This window comes from Gallus gallus, chromosome 3, assembly GCF_016699485.2.
Source record: "Gallus gallus isolate bGalGal1 chromosome 3, bGalGal1.mat.broiler.GRCg7b, whole genome shotgun sequence".
Lineage (NCBI taxonomy): Eukaryota > Metazoa > Chordata > Aves > Galliformes > Phasianidae > Gallus > Gallus gallus.
The window spans coordinates 75,785,728-75,805,138 of NC_052534.1; the positions used below are offsets into that span (position 1 = coordinate 75,785,728).

Below are 19,411 nucleotides of genomic sequence, written 5' to 3' on the forward strand. Positions count from 1 at the left end.
TTGCTATTCTATATTGTCTTTTTTTTTTCTGATTTTTTTTTCTATAGTGCACGACAAAGTGCATTATTTTCCTATATTTTCTGGGGAGAAATTCCCTTAAATTTGGACCTTGCCTCTGTGGCTGCCAACCGAGTCCTTCTGGAAGGGATGCACAGCCTTCATTCTGAAGGGTACCAGTTGGATATCACTTGTTAGTAGTGGAAAATTTTACCCTCAAGCTTATAAATCTTGAGAAGAATTGCAACCACTTACAGATCAGGAGATGCTACAGTCCTTCTTTAGGCAGGGTGGGTTGACAAAATCACCAGGGCCAGCGAGGAAATTTCGCAAGGGCCATTCTTCCACTGACCACATCCCAAGGAAGAGACTCATTTTGGTCCAGGAACACCCTTCTCTCCCAGCAGGATCTCAAGATCACAGATAGTATTCCCAGTACGAACAGTGTTCTGTCCTAAGTATTTAATCTGTAGATTTAACCTTTTCTTGACCTTGCTTTGCAGAATGCAGGTGGCTGGGCCTTACGAGGGAGCCTTTGAGAAGTTATTTTGGTGAAAAGCTGGCTGCCACCCACTGTGCTTCTCTGCCAGCCGCCGTGCTCCTTCACTCTCACCACACCTCTCTCATCCTCAAGATATTTGAAGAGTTTGTATTCAAGGTGTGGAACATCCGTGTGATCCAGCCTGTAAAATACCATCGTGGAAGGTACAACATGCCCTGCATTATAGGTCATTTATTTTTATATACAAGGACAGGGAGAAAGAAAAAAGAGTAGATTCAGGAGTTTTCAGGGTGTGGAGCAGAGCCCAGGGCTCAACAAAACTAAATGTTTCTAGGAAGGGGTGTTCTCACATTTCTAGGTTCTGCTATTCAGAGAAGGGTGTTTTTTGTTTTGTTCTCAGCAAAATCCTATTCTTGGTGTGGCTGCTTTTGAGCTCCATAACACTCTGCAGGCAATATGTTTGTTTCTGAAACAAACATCCGAGTTCATTTGGGTTTGGGAGGACGCTAAACTCAAAACATATTTTAACAAAACTGGGTACTGACTTGGAGAAATAAAATAGACATATTACCTTTTTACACATGCTCTTGTTAAGAAAGGCCTTTTCCTTGTCATGCTGTGTCTCCTTCCCCCCATTCTGGTCTACAAGGTAAAAAGATGCTCGCATAGGCTATAATATTTAAAGAGATGTCAGAGGTGTTATACATAGATCTACAAGAATGTTAAGTTCCGGCTGGTGTCTGTGTACACACCCCTCACCCCTGCCTACTGGATGAAACATGCATGAGACCTGCTCAAGTGTTTATAAATTCTTTCCACTGGCTGAGCCTGCGAAAATGCTCTTGTAGATTGCTGGTTAGAAATGCGTCCTATGGAGGTAAAGGGCATAAATGCTGTGATTGCTTTCTGCATGCATATAGGTATCCCATGTATAGTTACACCAATTATTTTACCATCTAAAATCACTCGGCTGAAGAGCTCTCCTATTTGTCTGAGCTTCTAGTATAGGGAAAAATTTTTCTTTGACTTGAGTTTGGTACAATCCACTAAAGGAGGAGGTTAAGGTGGTAAACAAGGTACAAACCATATATGGGTGCAAGTCTGCAGAAAGATGTGTAGGAAAAGGAGTGAATAACAGCCCCCGAGGGAGATGTGGGGAGCATTAATTCATGTGCTCCTCTACTGCCTGCTGTCTCTTGTATCCCCAGTGAAAATACTCCAGGTCACCGAAGAGGTGAACCCTTATCGCTTCCCCGGAGCGCAGCAGTCACTTTGCATCTCCTTGCTCCAGCTGGAGAGAGTCAGGAAAGTCATGGTAAGGATGTAACTGTCAGGAGCACCAACCTGGTGGTACTTGAGTTATTACGGGAAAATGGAGTACAGGTCTTGCTAGGAGCATGGTAAAAGCCAAAGGGGAGCATCATTAAAAGGTATACTGTTACAGAGGCTCTACAGCTAACAAGAATGATGCTCCCTCGGGGGGGAGCAAACCCCTGTCCAAAGCACTGTCTTGCTTGCGTAAGATGGATCAGCAAGGAGGTAATCTCTAGAAAAACTAAAGCCAAGATTAATAACAAAAGTACAGTCAGCATCTTGACAGGGAGTCTTTACAAGATAATTTATGACAATGAAGGAATAAAGGGTATGGACCACGGTAAGTGTGTAAGAGAAGGACAGTTCTGCAAAACAGGCTTTTTACATGAAAAATGAGGAGATTTTTACCTCTCCATAGTTGAGAAGACTTGAAGATACAACTCATTCATTTTTGTGTTTTTTAATGCTACCTTTCTCCATTAACCCTTCACAAGTACTCACTACCACAAAAACATCTCTTCTGGTTTTTTTGTTGTTGTTGGCTGCTTCTCTGGGAAAAGCCACTCAGAGCTCAGTGCCATTAGGCTGATCCTCAACTCCTCTGAGTGGCTGGGGGCCAAATGAAGGCATAGGCCATACTACTGTTTGTCTAACCCTTGGGCTGGCTGGGAGACAAACTGACACCAAGTCAGGGCACAGAATCATTCACAGACCAGGACATCTAGAGCAAGATTCCTCTGTGGAGGTTTATATATTGGTGAAACTTCTGATCGCTTATTCATTCTTAGATGTCTGTTTTTCCTTTTACACAGCAGCAAGCTAATGTGGAATAGTCTGTTATATAAGAGACACCAGGTGTTATAGGTTCACCGTTCTAGGTTTGCTTGAAACAAGCCTAGTGGCTTTCTCTTACTGGCTCAGGAATGCTTAGTCCACATTCAGTGTGAAACAGTGCAGCCTAAGGTGAGCTGCTTCTGGTCATCTTCCTTTAGCCCTGAAGCAACTTCCCTTGCCTGCCTGCTAATGCCTGTTCTGAGGCCCCGTTCTGAGATACAGGCTCAAGATGAGTCATCCATTGCAGGTCTCTCCCTAGTGACTCTAAGAGGCATAATTCACTGAAGGAGCCTCAGGTTTAGATGGTTAATGTCAGATGAATCCACCTCTAAAGAAGTCAGTGGTGATGGAGTGCAAAATGGGAACCAGGTCCCATGGCCTTCAAGTCAGATCATTATGACTGGACTATCTGGTGGAGGATACAGGAGGATGCCCTGTAAATCTCTAAGAATAAGGCAGTGGAGATTACTGTGTGTAAACGTTGGTTTATTTTAATAACAGAGCTATTAGGAAGCTGGCTGGAAGGCTGCACACTGTATCCAGACTAACAGGGGCCGTGATAAGACAGCCAGGAGGTTGCTATTTCCAGAATCCAGCTGCACATTTCTTTTGCTAAGAGAAGGAATCAAGAGATCCTAAGACTGCTGGACATTAGAAGTGAGCTTCTTGAACAAAAGGCTCACCAAGCTGTCCAGGAGCTGTTTGCAGAGAAAGGATATACAGATAGACAGACTGCCACCAGGGGCCTGAAGTCACAGAGCCTACTGCTGCACTAGGGAGAGGTCAGAGGAGCAGCTAACCCTGCAACTGTGACAAATCCTATGTCTCAATCTTTTACACGCTGGCTTTCCCATCCCTCTAATCCTCTCTGTCACCTGTCCCCAGGCCCCTGCTATTTTTACTATATCTCTTTTTGTATCTGAAATGGCCAGAATGAAAGACAGTCTTTCAATTTATATAGTGGCGCAAAAAATAAGACTAAAAATCTCCCCCACGGAATCTGAGACAACAGCCAGCATGAAACAGCAAAGGCCTTCAGGGAATGGTCTGGACCTTTTTGTCTGAACAGTTGCAGTTAAGGCAGGACCCAACAAGGCACATGAGCTTGTGGTTTCCTCTGGTGTGCACTGCAGGTTGTGCTTCTGCAAGTGATGCCTGCTGTATGAGGCTGTGCAGGTGCGTCAGGGCAGTGCATCAGGGCTGGCTTCTGCCTGGTAGCAGGGCTTTGCCAAACCCTGCAAAGCTGGAGAGATGCAGCCTGACTGCAGCAGCACAGATGTTTGCCTGCCAGGGGGCTCAAATAGCATCTGGCTCCCTAACACCTCTCTTCTGAGCCTGGCCCTAGGTAACAACAATAACAAGAGATCCGGAAAGCTGTTTCTCTCCCCACCTGTCTCTCTCAACAGTGGTGGTTTCACACTGATCACAGCTCTGCTCCACCACGCTTCTCTCTCACTCCCCCTCCTCAATGGAACAAGGGGAGAAAGAGAAAATATGATGAAAAAAAGCTCATGGGTTGAAATAAGGACAGGGAGATTGCTCACCAATTACTGTCATAGGCAAAACAGACTCTGTGTAGGGAGATTAATCTAATTTTTTGCCTCTTGCTGACAGACCAGAGCAGTGAGAACTAAATGCAAACAAAAAGGAGAGGCTTCCTTCCAGCCTCTCCTGCCTCCTCCCCCCCCAAGCAGTGCAGGGGAATGGGGGCTGCAGTCAGCCCATAACTCTTCATCTCTGCAGCTCCTCCACAGTCACTCTGCCCCTGCTCCACATGAGATCCTTCCCAAACTGATCCCATGTGGGCGTCCCACAGGCTGTGGCTCTCCAAGCACTGCTCCAACACAGATCTGTACCCCAGGGCCCATCCTTCAGGAGCACGCTGCTCCAGCAGCTCCCCAGGCCTCCTGCTAGGCCCAGTGCACTGGCCCACCCTTGGGCCCCTTCTCTCCTTTTTGAAGCCTGCACTTCATCGTACAGTCTTCCCTCCCAGTGATGTCAGAAGAAGGAAAAGTGTGTAATAGGCAGAAAAATCAAAACTATTGACATCGCTGCTGATTTCAGCAGTGACTCATCCTCAGCCTCACACTGAGAGAGCTAACATTCGTTGCTCATTATAAAACAATATCTCCTAAGGTGGGGGGGTGTAGGGGAAGTGCTCTGTGCTTCCAATAAGAGCATGTTTATTCAGGAAAAACTCAGCGTGCAATTTACCATCAGGCAGGCTCGCCTGCACACGCACATGCAGGTAATGATGGTGTTAGCTGCCTGACAAATTGCGGGGCCTTGCACATTTGACCTCCTCCCCTGCCCTGCCTGCGGTATCGCATCTCCCAAGGGGTTCATCCTGACATCCCACCCCAGAGCAGCTACCAGCCGCTGCCATTTTGGGTTTTCTGCCTATTTATTTATTTCCAAAGATCCTCCCAGCTCTCACCTCCAGGGTAATTCCATCTGTACTGCATGCAGGGCTTGGTTTGGTGTCCAGTCTTGCTGGAGAATCAAGTACCCTATCCATCATTCCTCTGCCTATAAATGTGAACTTGCAGCAGTGGAAAGGGGAGCTTTAAACCTTTTTGAAGAGGCGTTTGGCTTTTACCTTTAACCCTGAGTATTCTCCAGATATTGTTCTTCAAAGCTGAGACCTTTTTCAGTATAGAAAAAAAGTTACTCTGGACATCTTCCAAATTGCTTTGGATTAAGTTTAATCTTTTCCTACCAAACTCTGTACTGATCATTGTACAGTAACTAGGGCTTGAGAAGGAGGTCTAGAAACAGTCCTGATAAAATTCTTAAGATTCTCAAGCCTTGCCAGAATAGTTTTGCTCTAAAAAATTCAGCTTATAATCTCTGATTCAGCACATCTTTATCTTCTGGATTTTAGTACAAGTTAAGTACTTAACTGGTGCATAGTAACAGATTAAAGCATATGTTTAGATGCTTTGCTGGATACATGATGTTGTGCTGCAGGGTTTTTTCTTCACCCATTCAGAGCTGGAAGGGCACAGATTCTCTGGTGCTGTTGGGGCTGTGACAAAAGAAGGCTTCTCCCATTCAGCCAGGTGGACAGCTTCATACCACATTATCTGATGTCCTCGTGATCTCTTTCTAGTCTGTCTATTTGGGCCACTTTATCATAGTGTGAGGAAAAAAAATATTCATCAGACGTTTTGTATCTTAGTATGTTAGTAAATGACCTCAAATTATAGCATTATGTTTTCAAAATTTGTTATGTAAAGATAATCCTGTTTCTATAACACACTAGTAGGAGTCAGCCCTTGACATATATTCTGATTGGTAGGTCATTATTTTAATTGCTAAACTTTAATAAATGTCAGTGTTTGCCCTGCTCCTCTCCCTCAGATTGTCTGCTTTTGATTTCTGATGATTCGCAAGCTTTCTCTTATTCCCTCTGGGTTTCTTCATTTCTCTTCAGTTCAGAAAGAGTGGTTCCCCATTTCTCTCTACCTGCAGTGCAAAGGCTTCCCTTTGCTCTTCCCAACCCGCATGTTGTAATTATAATCAGTTATGAAAAGTCAGCAAATGGCAATTTAAGCAGTTGATTTTCAGTAAAAATAGATGCTGGATCTTCTTGAGCAGTCAGGGCAGACACCGAGCCTGTCAGTCAGGAACTCTCATGCTTGGCAGGACGATTTACTTGTCTGATGTTCCTACTCGTTTTCCATCATAAAATGAAAACATTTCACTTGTCAAACATCTTCCTTTTTTTTGGGATGCATCTCGCACGCACGCTGCTCGGCCATTTGAAACTCAGCTGTGCCTCTAGCAGTCAGTCTGACAGCTCAGCCAGACTCTATCCTAAAGAGGTTTCCCAGGAACCCATTGAAGCATCCCATAAGTTTGGGGACTGCACAGTGGAAAGATTTTTTTTTATTGTGCGATGTTTCCAAACAGAATTAACACTTTATAGAAGCAGGATAGGAGTTTTGAGTTCTTTGAAATGGGGGAAAAAAAGAGTCCTCTCTCTACTGAAGTGTCCTGGCTGAAGCATAAGCTCTCCCCTGCTAGAAGAGCTTGTGTCGAACAGCAGATCCAGTGCTCTGCTAGCAGTGGATCTGGCCTCCCTGGCTCCTTGGGCTTGGTTGCCCCTCGGTGACTTTGGGCTGATGTCCCAGTGTAGCCATGGTTCCTCAGGCCATTCCACCTGGCTACTGACTGCTGCCATCAGCATTTCTCCTTAGCTTGGCTCAGGCCCAGAGATCCCAGCTTGGATCCTGTACCTCATCCCTACTGGCAATGGGAAGGACAGGGTCTGACCACACTGCAGCGTGGCCACAGTTCCCAACGCATGCCATCCTTCTCTCTGGCAGCTGGATTTCTGTTCTCTTGACACCACGCAGACCTCTCCCACTGTTTCCTCTCTGCAGCTGCCCCAGCTGCAGCCCTCGGTGGGAAACCTGCTTTGCTTGCTGATCTGGAAGCTATTTTAAGTCATGAGGCTCTTGCCATGCAAATCAAGGTAGCGTTGTGCATTTGTTATGAAAAATTACCACCATTCAATTCATCAGTCAGTTATTCATCTCACACTGTAATTGTAGCTTGTATACCACTCACCATCTCTAGGTGCATCAAGTGAGCTGATCTCGTATTTAAGAATTTGCCAACAGTATAAATGGATGCAATTATTTGACAAAGATTTTCCAGCATGGGGTTTTACAACGCATGTTTTTTCCTGAGTTCTAAAGTGAGGGGCTAACCTTAGTAATTTAAACAACAGTGTTTATCTGCCTGTAATTTACACCTGGGAAAGAGAAACATGGGGTGAATGGAGTGATTTTCCCGTGTTCGCCCAAGAAGACAGTTGCCAAACTGAATTCAGATCCAGTGCTCAATCCACTAACTCGCCTCCTCTCCCGCCCCCCCAGCCACATTGCCCACAACAGCAAGTTCTGCTGTATGTAAGCTGGGATGCAAAAGCAAGCACAAAAGCTGATTTCAGGAGAAGTCAAAATGCCTCTACCGCTCAAGGCTGACATCATAAGCAGAGTAAGAGGATAAGTTAGCTGGAGAGCAAAGCACTAAAATACTGGAAGAGTGAAAAAGGGCACTGGCAGTATGAAGCCACCTCTTTCCTTGGCCAAATGATGCACCAATTAGTGGCTGGTTAATATTTAACATATGTTTTAGCATTTGAGTAGTGTGCCAGGACAAAGGGCGTCACTATTTTGATAAGTGATTGAACTTTCAGTAGCAAGTGGAGGGAGATTTTTAATTTCAAAGCAAATAAAGGGATTGGCAAGTGCTATGGCCTAAAATTTTAATTTCCTATCTTTTCCAATTATATTAAAGGCAAACCAAATGACTCTTGTGTTGGCTGAAGATCTTAGGGTATTGAAAGCTTTTGCATTACAGCAGCTTAACAAATTACCACCCATCTGGTAGGCCGTCATATCTGGCCCCATGTGTGCTCTTAGCAATCCTTATATCATGAACTGGAGCACATCAGCGTTGGTGGGTTGGCCCGTCCCTCAGAGGTGCTAACGCCATTTGTTTGGGAGGGCGACAGCACCCTTTGGCCAGGTGGTAGGAGCTCGCAGCCATCTGCTGAGCTTCTGAAACATGTGGCAGTAAGGTCTGGGAGCTGCTGTCAAATCTCCACCTTCTGCAAGACAGATCCTGTGGGGTAGGGAAATGATGGCAACTGCAGACGTGAAGCTTTCTGGGATCTGACCCAGCGATACCTCTGGCAGACATCTGCAGTCTCTTCTACATGTCCTAAGCTGAAAAATGGCACCGAAGGCACATAATGATGGCCAGCTGTTTGTTTCCTTGGATAGCAAGCGCTGTTCTTACCAATTCAAGTGACTTAATTGCTTTGAGAAGGTCTTTAATTTGCAGATTGTACCTTGAATTAGCCTGTACGGGTGCTGATGAGATCGATTACCTGCATTAACAAGGAGGAGCAGTGCCTTGGTGTTCTTGCAGTGTGCACTTTCAGATTAAATAGCAAACAGAGTATGGCAGGACAAGAGGAGGCAGTGGCACTGAAGACATCGATCTGAGCTACATGTCTCACCCAGAACCGTGCAGGTTTTGCTGTACACACAATCAAATATGTCAAATGGCCCCTAAAATGTAAATGTTAGCAGTCAAGGTCACCTTCCAAAGGATGCCGAGCAGCGTGCCCCAGGCAGGCCCCATTAGCGGCAGCTCTGACAGTGTTCCCACCACCTTCTCCTCCCCCAGCTCTTTGCTCCGTGCTGAGAAATATTCCAGAGGCAAAAGTCTTTCCTATTTGATGCTAAAAAGCTGTTCCCTCCTCCCAGCCGGCCAAGGCTCAAGTTTAATAAAAATCCTCATTAGTTGTCATCTAAATATGCAGGAGGTCCATGCCAAGGATTGCAGCCGAGATAGGGAAAGCCAAGACAGGTTCTAATTAAGGATGAGGCCGGACCAAAACCTTGGGTCAGAAGCTAATACCTTGTGGAAATTTGGATCCATAGCCCTGAATGCTATTGACGAGGATGATCTCTTCAATGAAAGCCCCAGGTTCTACCTGGCAGGGCTGTCGCAAACCCTTGGAGAGATCCTTTGATTCAGTCGCCCCACATAACATGGTGGAGATCCTCTGCCTGCTTCGCTTTAATTAAGGGATGGGAAGCTTTAATTAATGCAACATGACAGTGAAAATATAATCAGCGGAGTGGCCCTTGTTGTTTGTTTGCATGTTAATTTTGCATTTTGCATGCTTTAAAAAAAAAAAACCAAAAAATACATTACTTGCTTTTTAATTCTGTGTGGCTGCGCTGCAGAGCCTGTAGCCACAACACAGTGTTCCTCAAGGAGCTCTGGGGAGCGGAGTGTTAATCAGTGCTGGGTTTGGCACCTGAGGAGCCACAGGAGGTGCTTGGGGATTATAAATCAAACAGAGTAGCTGGGCTTTTCTGTTAACATGATCATTAGGGAAAGACTGAAAAATCAATGATATTTTGTATTTCTTTCTTTGTGTTTTTGGGTCAGCAGTGTACTGAGGCGTGGGATCGCTCATATGAGTTGCATGTGTTCTAGCCTTAGCAAAAACCATACATAAATATATATAAATTTCAGTTCTGCAGATAAGATAGAGTGTCATATGGCTATGAGGTCTACAGTACAAAAGAGAAATCCTGAATCTGAAACTGTGGTGAGCTATGTTCATCTTCCCTTGCAGCTTAAGCTGCAGAATTGCTTCCAGTTTAAACTTATTTCTTTTCTTAGCCTACTAATATGTAGAAGGAGCTGAGTTACCCTCCGGCTGAGCAGAGATGGTGTTTTCATCCTATAGCATTCACTGTGCATTTGCAATGAGATTTTCACCCCACAGCTTCATTTCTATCTAGGAGGGCTCTTGGGTTGCAAATGGGGATGCTGTGGCCAAAACTGAAGCTGAAGCATGGGCACCTCAGCACATCTCCACCAAGTCTCAAAACACAGGCCATTAGCACTTTATGTTGCCAGAGGCCTCAGTGGGAGTGCAGGTAAGAATACTGGCTTTCAGCCACCAACAGCACCGTGATCTCCTGAGAGACCATGAGTGGAACAGCTCAGGTGTCCTAAACAAATGTATCTGCATCTGAGCTGCACACTTCCTATTTGCTTTAAAGCTGGTAGGATGGAATAGACACTCTGTCTCACCCTAAAAGCTTCAGAGACAAACCTTAAAGTGCCTGCGTCTCTTTGCAGAATGCAAGTTGCCCCTCCAATGACTTGCTTACATGGAGTTTGCCTGATGGGCACTGAGAGCCAAATGAGATGAGTCCCACTTGTCACATATATGACCCACTGGAGCCAGAATCCTGCTTTCACATTTTCAAGGAGCTCAAGTGAGCAGTATTTATACTAAGAATTTATGGATATATAACTTAACAACCGAGACATTGTTACTCTGCTTATTCAACTACACTTGGAGCTAACAGAAGACCTTCTCTCCAACGCATCTTTCTGTTGAGCTTAGATCTGAAGACATTGAAAATAATTGCATTAAACTTGATGAAAATTTTTGCAAAATTAATACCTGAAGCTGATTCTTCTTGTCAACAGTACCTAAGAAGCTCTGAGATGTCCACGATGGACCTACAAGTAATTTGTCTAAATGGCATCTGTGTTACACACTGAAAGAGTAATAAGGAAACAAATAAAGACCAATCAACCGACCTAATAACCCACATCTCCTGCTCTGCCAGCATTGTAGATCCTGACAGTGTTTGCCTAAAACAACATTCCCAGCTGCAGTCAGCCACATGCACACAGAAATGTTAGCTACTTGCTGCAGAAAGTGTTATGAATATCGTTAATGGAAATTGCATGGTGTTGGTAGCAGGCTAGAACTCAGACAACCTTTAGGAAGTAGCTGAGAGAAGAAATCAAAGCTGTTGAACAAACATTAATATTTCCTTCAGTTGTGTGAGACTCCTGTGAAGATTTACATAATTAATCTTCAGCAACAAAACATTTATAATGCAGTTTAATAATCTGGGTGATAGACAGGTCATGTTAATTACCATCTTTCTTCCTGGTTTTAAAAGCCACTGTTCTCGAGCTCTTAGCTCAGAAGTGACTGGCTTGTATCAGCTTGAAGTCAGAGCGGGTCTGCAGATGATTAATGCCTGAATGCCTGACACCAGCCAAGGATCTGCGGGACACGTCCGAGCCCTTGCCCTGCCACAGGCTTTGAGTGCATCTGGGAGCAAGTGGTCTTGGACACACTTCTACATTGCTGATATCCCAGCAGCTGATAGCCCAGCAACTGCTATTTGAGATCCCAGTTGCAGGTCTCTGTCTGAGAGATCTGTTGTTGTTAAATCCTATTGTGTCGTCATCTGCTGAAGAGGTGCCAGCTTCTTGTGGGAGGAGGGCAGGTGGAAGCGAACAGCTTGAGTGGCACTTCTGGTCATCACCAAGAACCTGTTGCCTAACTATTATGAAGGCTTTTCTGGCTCTCCTGTACAAGGTCAGAGTAGAGGAAGGGTTTCAAGGACAGCGCTATGGTGGGTTTTACACCTGTTAGGTGAGGTGCTCCATGTACTACCATGGGGGAGAACATGGTAGAAAAGAAAAAGAGATTCAAGGGAGCAGCATTGACTGAGGTAAATGGGAGACAGAAATTGCCTTTTCAGTGCTGAAAAGAAGATGATTAGCTGTTAGGAGGAATATCTTTACTCAGAGGGTGGTGGGGCACTGGAGCAGAGAGGTTTTGGGTACCCCATCCATGGAGGCATTAAGGGCCAGGTTGGATAGAGCCCTGGGCAGCCTGATCTGTTGAATGGCAGCCCTGCCCATGGCAGGCTGTGGAACTGGATGGACTTTAAGGTCCCTTCCAAACCAAGCCATTCTGTGATTCATTCTATGATAGCACAGGGACAAGAAGCCTTCACACCAAAGAGAAGGAGCAGCTAGTGGAGGTATAAACTTGAGAGCTGACAGTCTGTGAGAGCAATCTCCATAGTGGTGCTATAGAGGAATGCTGGCAAGGCAAGGCTCTGGTAGTGGTAAAGGAAAGGATGCTGTGATAACCAAGACCCCAGATAATGAGTGCCTGGTTGAGAGTTTTAGTTGTGTAACTGGATAAGCAGGCCTGGATTCTACTTTAGCTTGAAGAAAAGATGAATCTGTAAGGTATAGGCTAAATGTGAGAAGTTCACACTCAGACTGAGAACTTGATGTGGGAAAATAGTGTTATCCAACTGCTTGAGAAAGAGCTGTCAGGAAGAACTGGGCTTTGACAGGAAGAGCTGTGCTGCAGTCAGGCACAGCTGGCTGACCTCTAATGAGCTGCTAACCAAGCAGGTATTGCAGTTTGGGCAGGAAGAGACCTTTCCTATGAGAGAGAATCCATCAGTAAAGGAAAGAGCCAGCCAGGCAGTGGTGCTGGTAAACTAAATTTCCAAAAATTAAAGGGTGGAAGGAAAGAGGAGGGCAAATCCATGGAAGCAAAGAGAAGGAGCAGGTCTGGTGGTAATGCATGAGGCTGGAGAGCTAGGAGGGCTGGAATGCGGATGTGGCTGCCCACAGGGCTGGGAGGAAGCCAGAGAGGCAGGCTGGAGGTCAGGATGGTTTCCTAAGGTGTGAACTACTGCCTTCGAGGAAAGGGCCACAGGGCAGAAGGTATGGAATAAACCAGGAAAATAGAACTTTAAGCTAATTTATCTGATAAGCTATTATATATGAGAATATTTGTGCTCTTTTACTCTCTTAATGTGGTATTCATCAGTTACTAGGCATGTGTGAGCCAAATTGGTGGGTCAAGAAGTCCCTTAAAACAATCGCTGTCTCGAGAGACTAGAAGATAAAAGCAGTTTCTAGGAGTGTCTTCTCCTTCCAGGTTTTTCAACTTGGGCTTTTTAGGTAAGAAAGGGTGACTGAGCTTCTGTGAGTCAAAATGTGTTTGGTCTCCTTACCCTAGTAATCCTGCAAAATGCATACTGTAGGAATGCTTGTATGCCTTTGTATCCTGTGCTATCTTGGTGCCTGCATCAGCACAGTCAGAAAAGCAGAATTTCACCCTACAAGAACTGGTATCCTGGCATCAGACTGTGCATTGTATAATGCTTTTGGGAGAAGGTTTTAGTGCACTCATTTGATGCTCTGGTGCCTGAAGTGGGTGGAAAAAAAAAAAAGAAAAAAGAAAGAAGAAATCAAATAGGGATCTTGATAAATAGAATTTCAGATCTTGCATAATATCAGTCAATGGCAACAGCAGGTGTTTGATAGTACTGTGAACTTCCTTGGAATGGGATCCTGCCAACATGGCTGTGATTCAGTGCAATGATTCAGTGACTGCAGGACGGTATCCTGCCAACCAGCCTTCCAGCAGAAAATTGATCACCCCACTGCAAACACTGCCAGTCCATTAGCATTTCAAATTTTGTCTATCTGCATGGCAGTAGAAACCGTGCATCTCCTCCAGGTAATGGAAGGAGGGAGAAAAATTCCCTTTTCTCCCAGGAAAGGATGAAATTATCAGCTGCAGTGTTATCTCAAAGAGGAACATGGAACATGTTTTCTCTGAGGAGTTTAAAGAAATAGTTTCCTTTCACTACCCAAGCTCTGCTTTTCCTTCCATCTCCAACCAGGAACCTTATGAAGACAAGAGAGTCCCATCAGCTTTCACTTATGCCTTACAAACTGTGCAGAGATACTACCAACATCCTGAGTTGAGCAAGGAAACTCACAGAGCTGTTGTTTGCATTCTCCTTTACAGATATTTTTTGACTGCTTCCTTGCACATGGGCAAGCACTGCTGTACTCCCTGCTGTCCGCCCAGTGCCTCCACAGAGCCCTCCGAGCTCTGCAATATGGATGCGTGCATACAAGGCCCCACTAGAGACAACCCGCACATGCTGATACCAGCCCTCACCTTGAAGTGAGTATGTGAGATGAAACTTCCTCCAAGTAAACTCTGCACCAGGGATGCAGTGCTGGGGAAAGCAAACAAGATTTAGCTCAGCTCTCCTATTGCTCCATTTTCCCGTTGTGTAGCAGAAAGAAAACCCAGACTGAAGCTGAGAAGCAATTCTCAGTGCTGCTGCTGTAATCTTTGTTACAGCACAATGTTCTCATCCTTGCCCAGCTCTTTCAAACCTGCTGTAATATGAATAATGATCTACTCCACTTAGGGCGACTTTGTTAAATACTTTGCCTTTATCGTCGGAGCTGCGTAGCCGTCCAGGATCAAAAGGGACTCTTTGAGAGATGATTAGAGCAGGAGGGGAGGGTTTAGCGGCCTAAGCACTGCATTTGCAATAATTAGGCTCCCTGGTGTGATAGGTTCAAATCCTAGCAGGGTTGACTCAGCCCTTCATCCCTCTGAGGTAGATTAAATGGGTTTTCTGTAGTAGGGTCTATTGGACAAGACCTTAAAAAATGCACAGACACATCAGTTTCTCCTTTGTGCTCCAGAGCTGAATGTTACAAATACATAAAACAGAAATTCGGAGTGTTTCACGTAAACCCAGCTGTCTGCCCAAGGACTGCTTGCCCACACCTGTGCTCACTGTTGCAGTGATCACATCGCTTTCCCACCTGCCAACCTCCTTCCCACAGGGGCTTCTCGGTGGAAGTCATCTTGTAGTGAGGGCAGTGTTTGGGGTAAAGCAATGCAGTATGAACGTATCCTGTTACTAAACAGAACCATCAACCTCTAATTTCTAGATTACTCTTTCAAAACAAGCACTTTGTACTATGCATTGATATTCTCTCTCTTGAGAGTGTCTAACCACAACTCCCACAGTGGTCCCAGCCATGAGTCGAACCAGAGCACAGGTTAATGTAGCACAACACACTGAAAAAGACTTAATTCTAGTTTTACAAACACCATCATAAAAGCTTTTCTAGGACGACTCCAGTTCTGTAGGAAGTATTGTTGTCACATGTCTGTTTGGCCTGCATAAGAAGCCAAGTTCATTGTCAGTAGGGAATTGTTCAAGAGGAGTTTGTCATCCCAGAGCAAGTTCTTGGGATTCATTGAGAAGGTAAAGGAAAGGGTGCTTCAATCTTGCATCCCAGGGCTCTCCTTGGCACGGACAAATCCACACCAAAGATGGTGACAGTGAAGAGAGGGATCATGAACAAAACACGTGGAAAAGCTCTTTACGGAGTCGGAAGTTGAGCACGGGCAGGCAGGCAAGAAGAGATGTGGAAGGGTATCCAGGCAAGGGAAGAGTTGGGTTGACACAGAAGACAAGCATGCAGAAGAGGAAAAGGGCTAGGGAGTAGTACTGACAGGGGTAAAAGACACAGAAAAGGCTATAGAAAATATCACTGGAACTGAATGATGGGGGATGTTCCATTTACACCTAATGGTCGTGTTTTGTTTGTAGAGAAGTGCACTTGGGCGACAAGCGGTGGTGGACAGTGGGCTTTTCTGAATTCCTCTTGCATTTGTCCACAGCCCAGAGATGCAGAGACTGTAGACCATGCTAGTGCTTCATTTGTCCATTGTGTACATAATGCTTCTTCATCAAAGATAGCTGTTGTCCCTACACAACCAATACTGGGGGAAAAAGGGGAGTGAGAGCGAGTGATGCAAGTATGACTGAATAGCAGTCGAGTACAGCTAGCTAATTGCAGCTTCATGTAATCTCTTTCATAGCTGTTATCATAACTGTATATATTTCCAGCCCAATTCGTCTATCTTTTCCGGCCTCCTGTCTTTGCAGCTGCCTCCTCTTCTCTCCTTCCTGATGGCTGCAAATCTCTGCTTATCACCCGTTTTCATGCTGTGTTTTGTCTGTCTCTTTGTGTTCATCCCTGTATCGGCTTCTTGGCTGCATGTGGCAGTTTCTTATTTCCTGGACCTTGTGAGAGTCTTCAGTCCGAGCTGTTTGCTTCAGTTAGCATGTGCAACCTCTCGTATTATTTTGCTTTTATGGGTGATTTAATTTTACACATGTTTACACCGAGGAGTAGTTTTGCAAACTAAATTTGTCAGTACAGATGTGCAATTGCTATGTGAGGCAGTAAGAATTAAGACAATTATTTATTTATCAAATTTCTTTTTGTATGAATGTATCCATCCACCACATGAATTTTTCATGCAAGCTCATCTTGAAAAAACCATTCCCTCCTCCCGGGAAGGATTTGAACTCTTTGGGGAATTCCCCCAAATTCTTGTTGTTTTTTTTTCTTTAATTGAACTCCGCCATGTAAGGAGAGCTCCGTCTACAATATTGATTGCGGAAAAACACGCAGACCTGTCAATCTCTCTTTTCCCAAGGCAAAACTCTCTTATTGTCCTTTTCTGCCAGGGTATAATCTCCCCAAAGACAGACTTCAAACAGTTAAGCTTCTTTCCATTGTATTGGGACTATGTGTAGTGCTCCACTTTACATTCACATTTAACAGGTTTCAAGCTTCAGTGATAAACCGGCAACGTTTCTCCTTCATGACAGCTGTTTGACAGCATTTGAAAATGGATAAAAAATGGAAAATTACCCTACTGAGGAAACATCCCCTTCTCTTCGTAACTCAGGCTGGGACATGGCAGGAATGAAATAACGCGCTTATTACATTCCGCACACCGAATGCAAAATGCATTGCCACCCTCTATTCCACTTGATTTGATAATCTAGTACAATTTAGGTCCCTTACAAATTAAATTGTTCGGAAACTTGGTTCGCTGCCTAAACTCTGTGCTAGATTGTGCTACTTAATGACGCTTTTCTTTCTTTTGGTGTTTTATCTTTGGGGTAAATAATTCAGCCAAATAAACCCTGTGATCTGCAAGGTTAATTGACACCCATGTTAATTCACAGCTTGTGTGCAGCACCCACATTTGTCCGTTCTGCACAGAGTCCTGGAGCATCACCTGATCTCTGTTCTCCATGGCTCACTGGAAAAGTTCTTACATTGCCAGAAGCTCTGGTCGTTGAAAATACCACTATTGCTGCCGTGTGGGCAAGGTCTGAGCTCCACATGCTTGTTTGCTTTCCCTCAAGTAGTTACTCAACTGATTGCTGGGAAAATCTTAGGATGAATGCACCTAGATCTATTTCTTTTATTGGAAATCTATTTCTATTATTGGAAAAAAGAAGAATGGAAAAAATGCTGTAAAAATATACAAGCGCATTATTTGGGGGTTATATTCACAGGTGACACGTCTGGATGAATGTATTCTTATTTGTTATTAAATCGTTGAGGTGGTCTCCCTCCCCACACCTGACGTTTATTGGAAAAAAGAAAAAGTAATTGAAAAGGATTTGGCCAGTTCCCCGCCTTGTGTTCGAGTGTTATATAACAGATACCTCCACCAGCCCGCTCGCTCTGTCTCTCTCTGCTTTTGGGCTAGCACACAGTTTATTGGCTATCAATAAAACATAAGAATTACTCCTGGTATAACAATAGCACCTCCCTGCAACCTTCAGCCTGCTTAGCTCCCAGGAACAGCGTGCTAATGAGAGTGTGCTGCCTTTTGGGCAGATGCTAGGATGTTGTGCTGGGCTGATAGCTGCGTCTCCTGGATCAAACACTGCGCTGGGATGACTCATGCATTTTACTAATTTATAAGAACAGTCTTCCTTGAAATCCCCATGTAAATATTATCGCCCTGTTCTCTGTGAGTGACTGCAGCCTTGAAGTCAACAGAAGTAATGGGCACTCCGCATGGAATAACGAGTCACAGGCATATATTCCTTTTCATCCTCCAGGTGGAATAGCTGAATTATGGGTTGTTTTCTCTGTTCTAAAGTTGTATTTTTCCCAAGTACTGTCGGAATGCGAGGGCCACGTAGCACAGAGTGAGCTGCAGGATGTCACCAAAAGGGCCGAATCTTGCTGCCGTGAAGTGAGGCCCGAGCTGTACCACAGACCTGGCAGCTTGATGAATGCAAACTTAAAATTAGGGCTCACTTATGGCAATCATTACAGTGTCCTTTGCAAGACGGCCACTGAACAGGACAGATGTCACATTCACAGCCCCCTGGAAACAAGGCTTTTGAAAGCCAGACGGGCCTCAGTGCCTTTCCTTTTCCACTTTGATTGAATAGATGTTTGCATCTAAGTGTTTCAGATTTCCTGATTAGTACTGGTGTTTCATGTCCCTGGATTGGTCTGTGCAAATAAGGATGCTCAGGCACTGGCGTGCTTAGATGCAGAACATCGGATACCCCATTATAATTCCTGGAGGTAGTGGGTAAACCCAAGAATGAAGACATGGTTCATGTCATTCCTCACTGAAATAGTGTGCTTTAGTTGAGCACAAGACCAGTTTTCTGAACTGCAAAGCCTCTTCCATGGTCTGTTTCGTTGCCACCTCTTCCTGTGGACTGATAAGCAGGGCTGTGCCCAGCATGATGTCCTCACACAGCCCTGGAGTCCTCCAGGATGGGATAGGAAAACTCACTGTCACATCTCTCTCCACTGGCTCTAAAGGGAGCACAGATCTTTAGGTAAAAGGGAGAATAGATCTTTAGGTAGCTAAAAATAAATGAGAAGATCCCATACAAAGTATTACTCTCCCCTAACTGGAACTGAGCCTGTTTTTTGTGAGAAATGAAAAGTGCTGAGGGGCAGCTGAGATGTAAGATCTGGAAGTTTCATGTCTCATTACTGTCATTCATATCTCAAACTGTGACAAATCTGTATGTGCTGCCAGTAGTATTCCAAGATAAACAGAAATATTTTCTCCCCCAGGCCTATTAAGTAAGACATTCCATGCAGCTTCTCTTCCCTCGGACACAACCAGGATCTCTCTGGACTCAGACTAGATACCAAGGAGGCCACACAGCCTTTGCTCAGTGCTTTCTATATGCAACTTAGAGTTCAGCTTCATTTTAACCCCCCTTTTTTTTTTTTTTAAACCATATTCTGAGCTGACACAAGTCTGGCACCAACTCCACGTTGCTCAAGGACTGAAGTAGGTCAGGTAGGACTGACCTAAGGCAAAGGGGAAGAAGAACAAAACTTGGGCCCAAAGCATCCTTAGGTCTTCTGATACTCCACCTCTCCTGCATTTGCTCATCTTTAGAGACCTGCCCATGTGCTGGAGGGCATTATTCTCGGAACTGACCTGTCCTGAGGAGGTAACTGTCCCAGGATGGGCTCTGCGGTTTGAGGCAGAATCCTTCATATCCTGACAATGTCTCTAGGCTGAATAACCCCCTTCTGTGCATTGCTGTTCAGCTATACAGATGAAGCTGGTTGCAGCTTGTTGACAAATAAAGTAGTTTCTGGCTACGTAGAGAAAGTACATGAAATCTGCAGGAGAAATAGAAGCATTTCCCTGAATAAAAAGTCCATTCAATTTAAAGTTATTGTGATCAAAACTGC

The 19,411-nt window shown here is 44.7% G+C and overlaps 1 protein-coding gene across 7 annotated transcripts in view; it reads left to right on the forward strand.

Moving 5' to 3' along the window:
- LOC101749895 overlaps positions 1-19,411 on the forward strand; it is a 79,345-nt gene that overhangs the window by 46,461 nt on the left and 13,473 nt on the right. For 5 of the 7 annotated variants that reach the window (XR_006939026.1, XR_006939024.1, XR_006939027.1 and 2 more), the window contains 2 exons: positions 501-702; positions 13,848-14,009. Coding sequence is in view for 2 of the 7 variants with exons in the window: in XM_046939791.1 (XP_046795747.1) it covers positions 501-702; positions 13,848-14,009 (364 nt within the window). In the remaining 5 variants the exon portion in view is untranslated. Of the gene's footprint in view, positions 1-500; positions 12,992-13,847; positions 14,010-19,411 lie in introns of all 7 variants that reach the window. The other 2 variants (XR_006939025.1, XR_211992.5) reach the window with 2 other exon arrangements.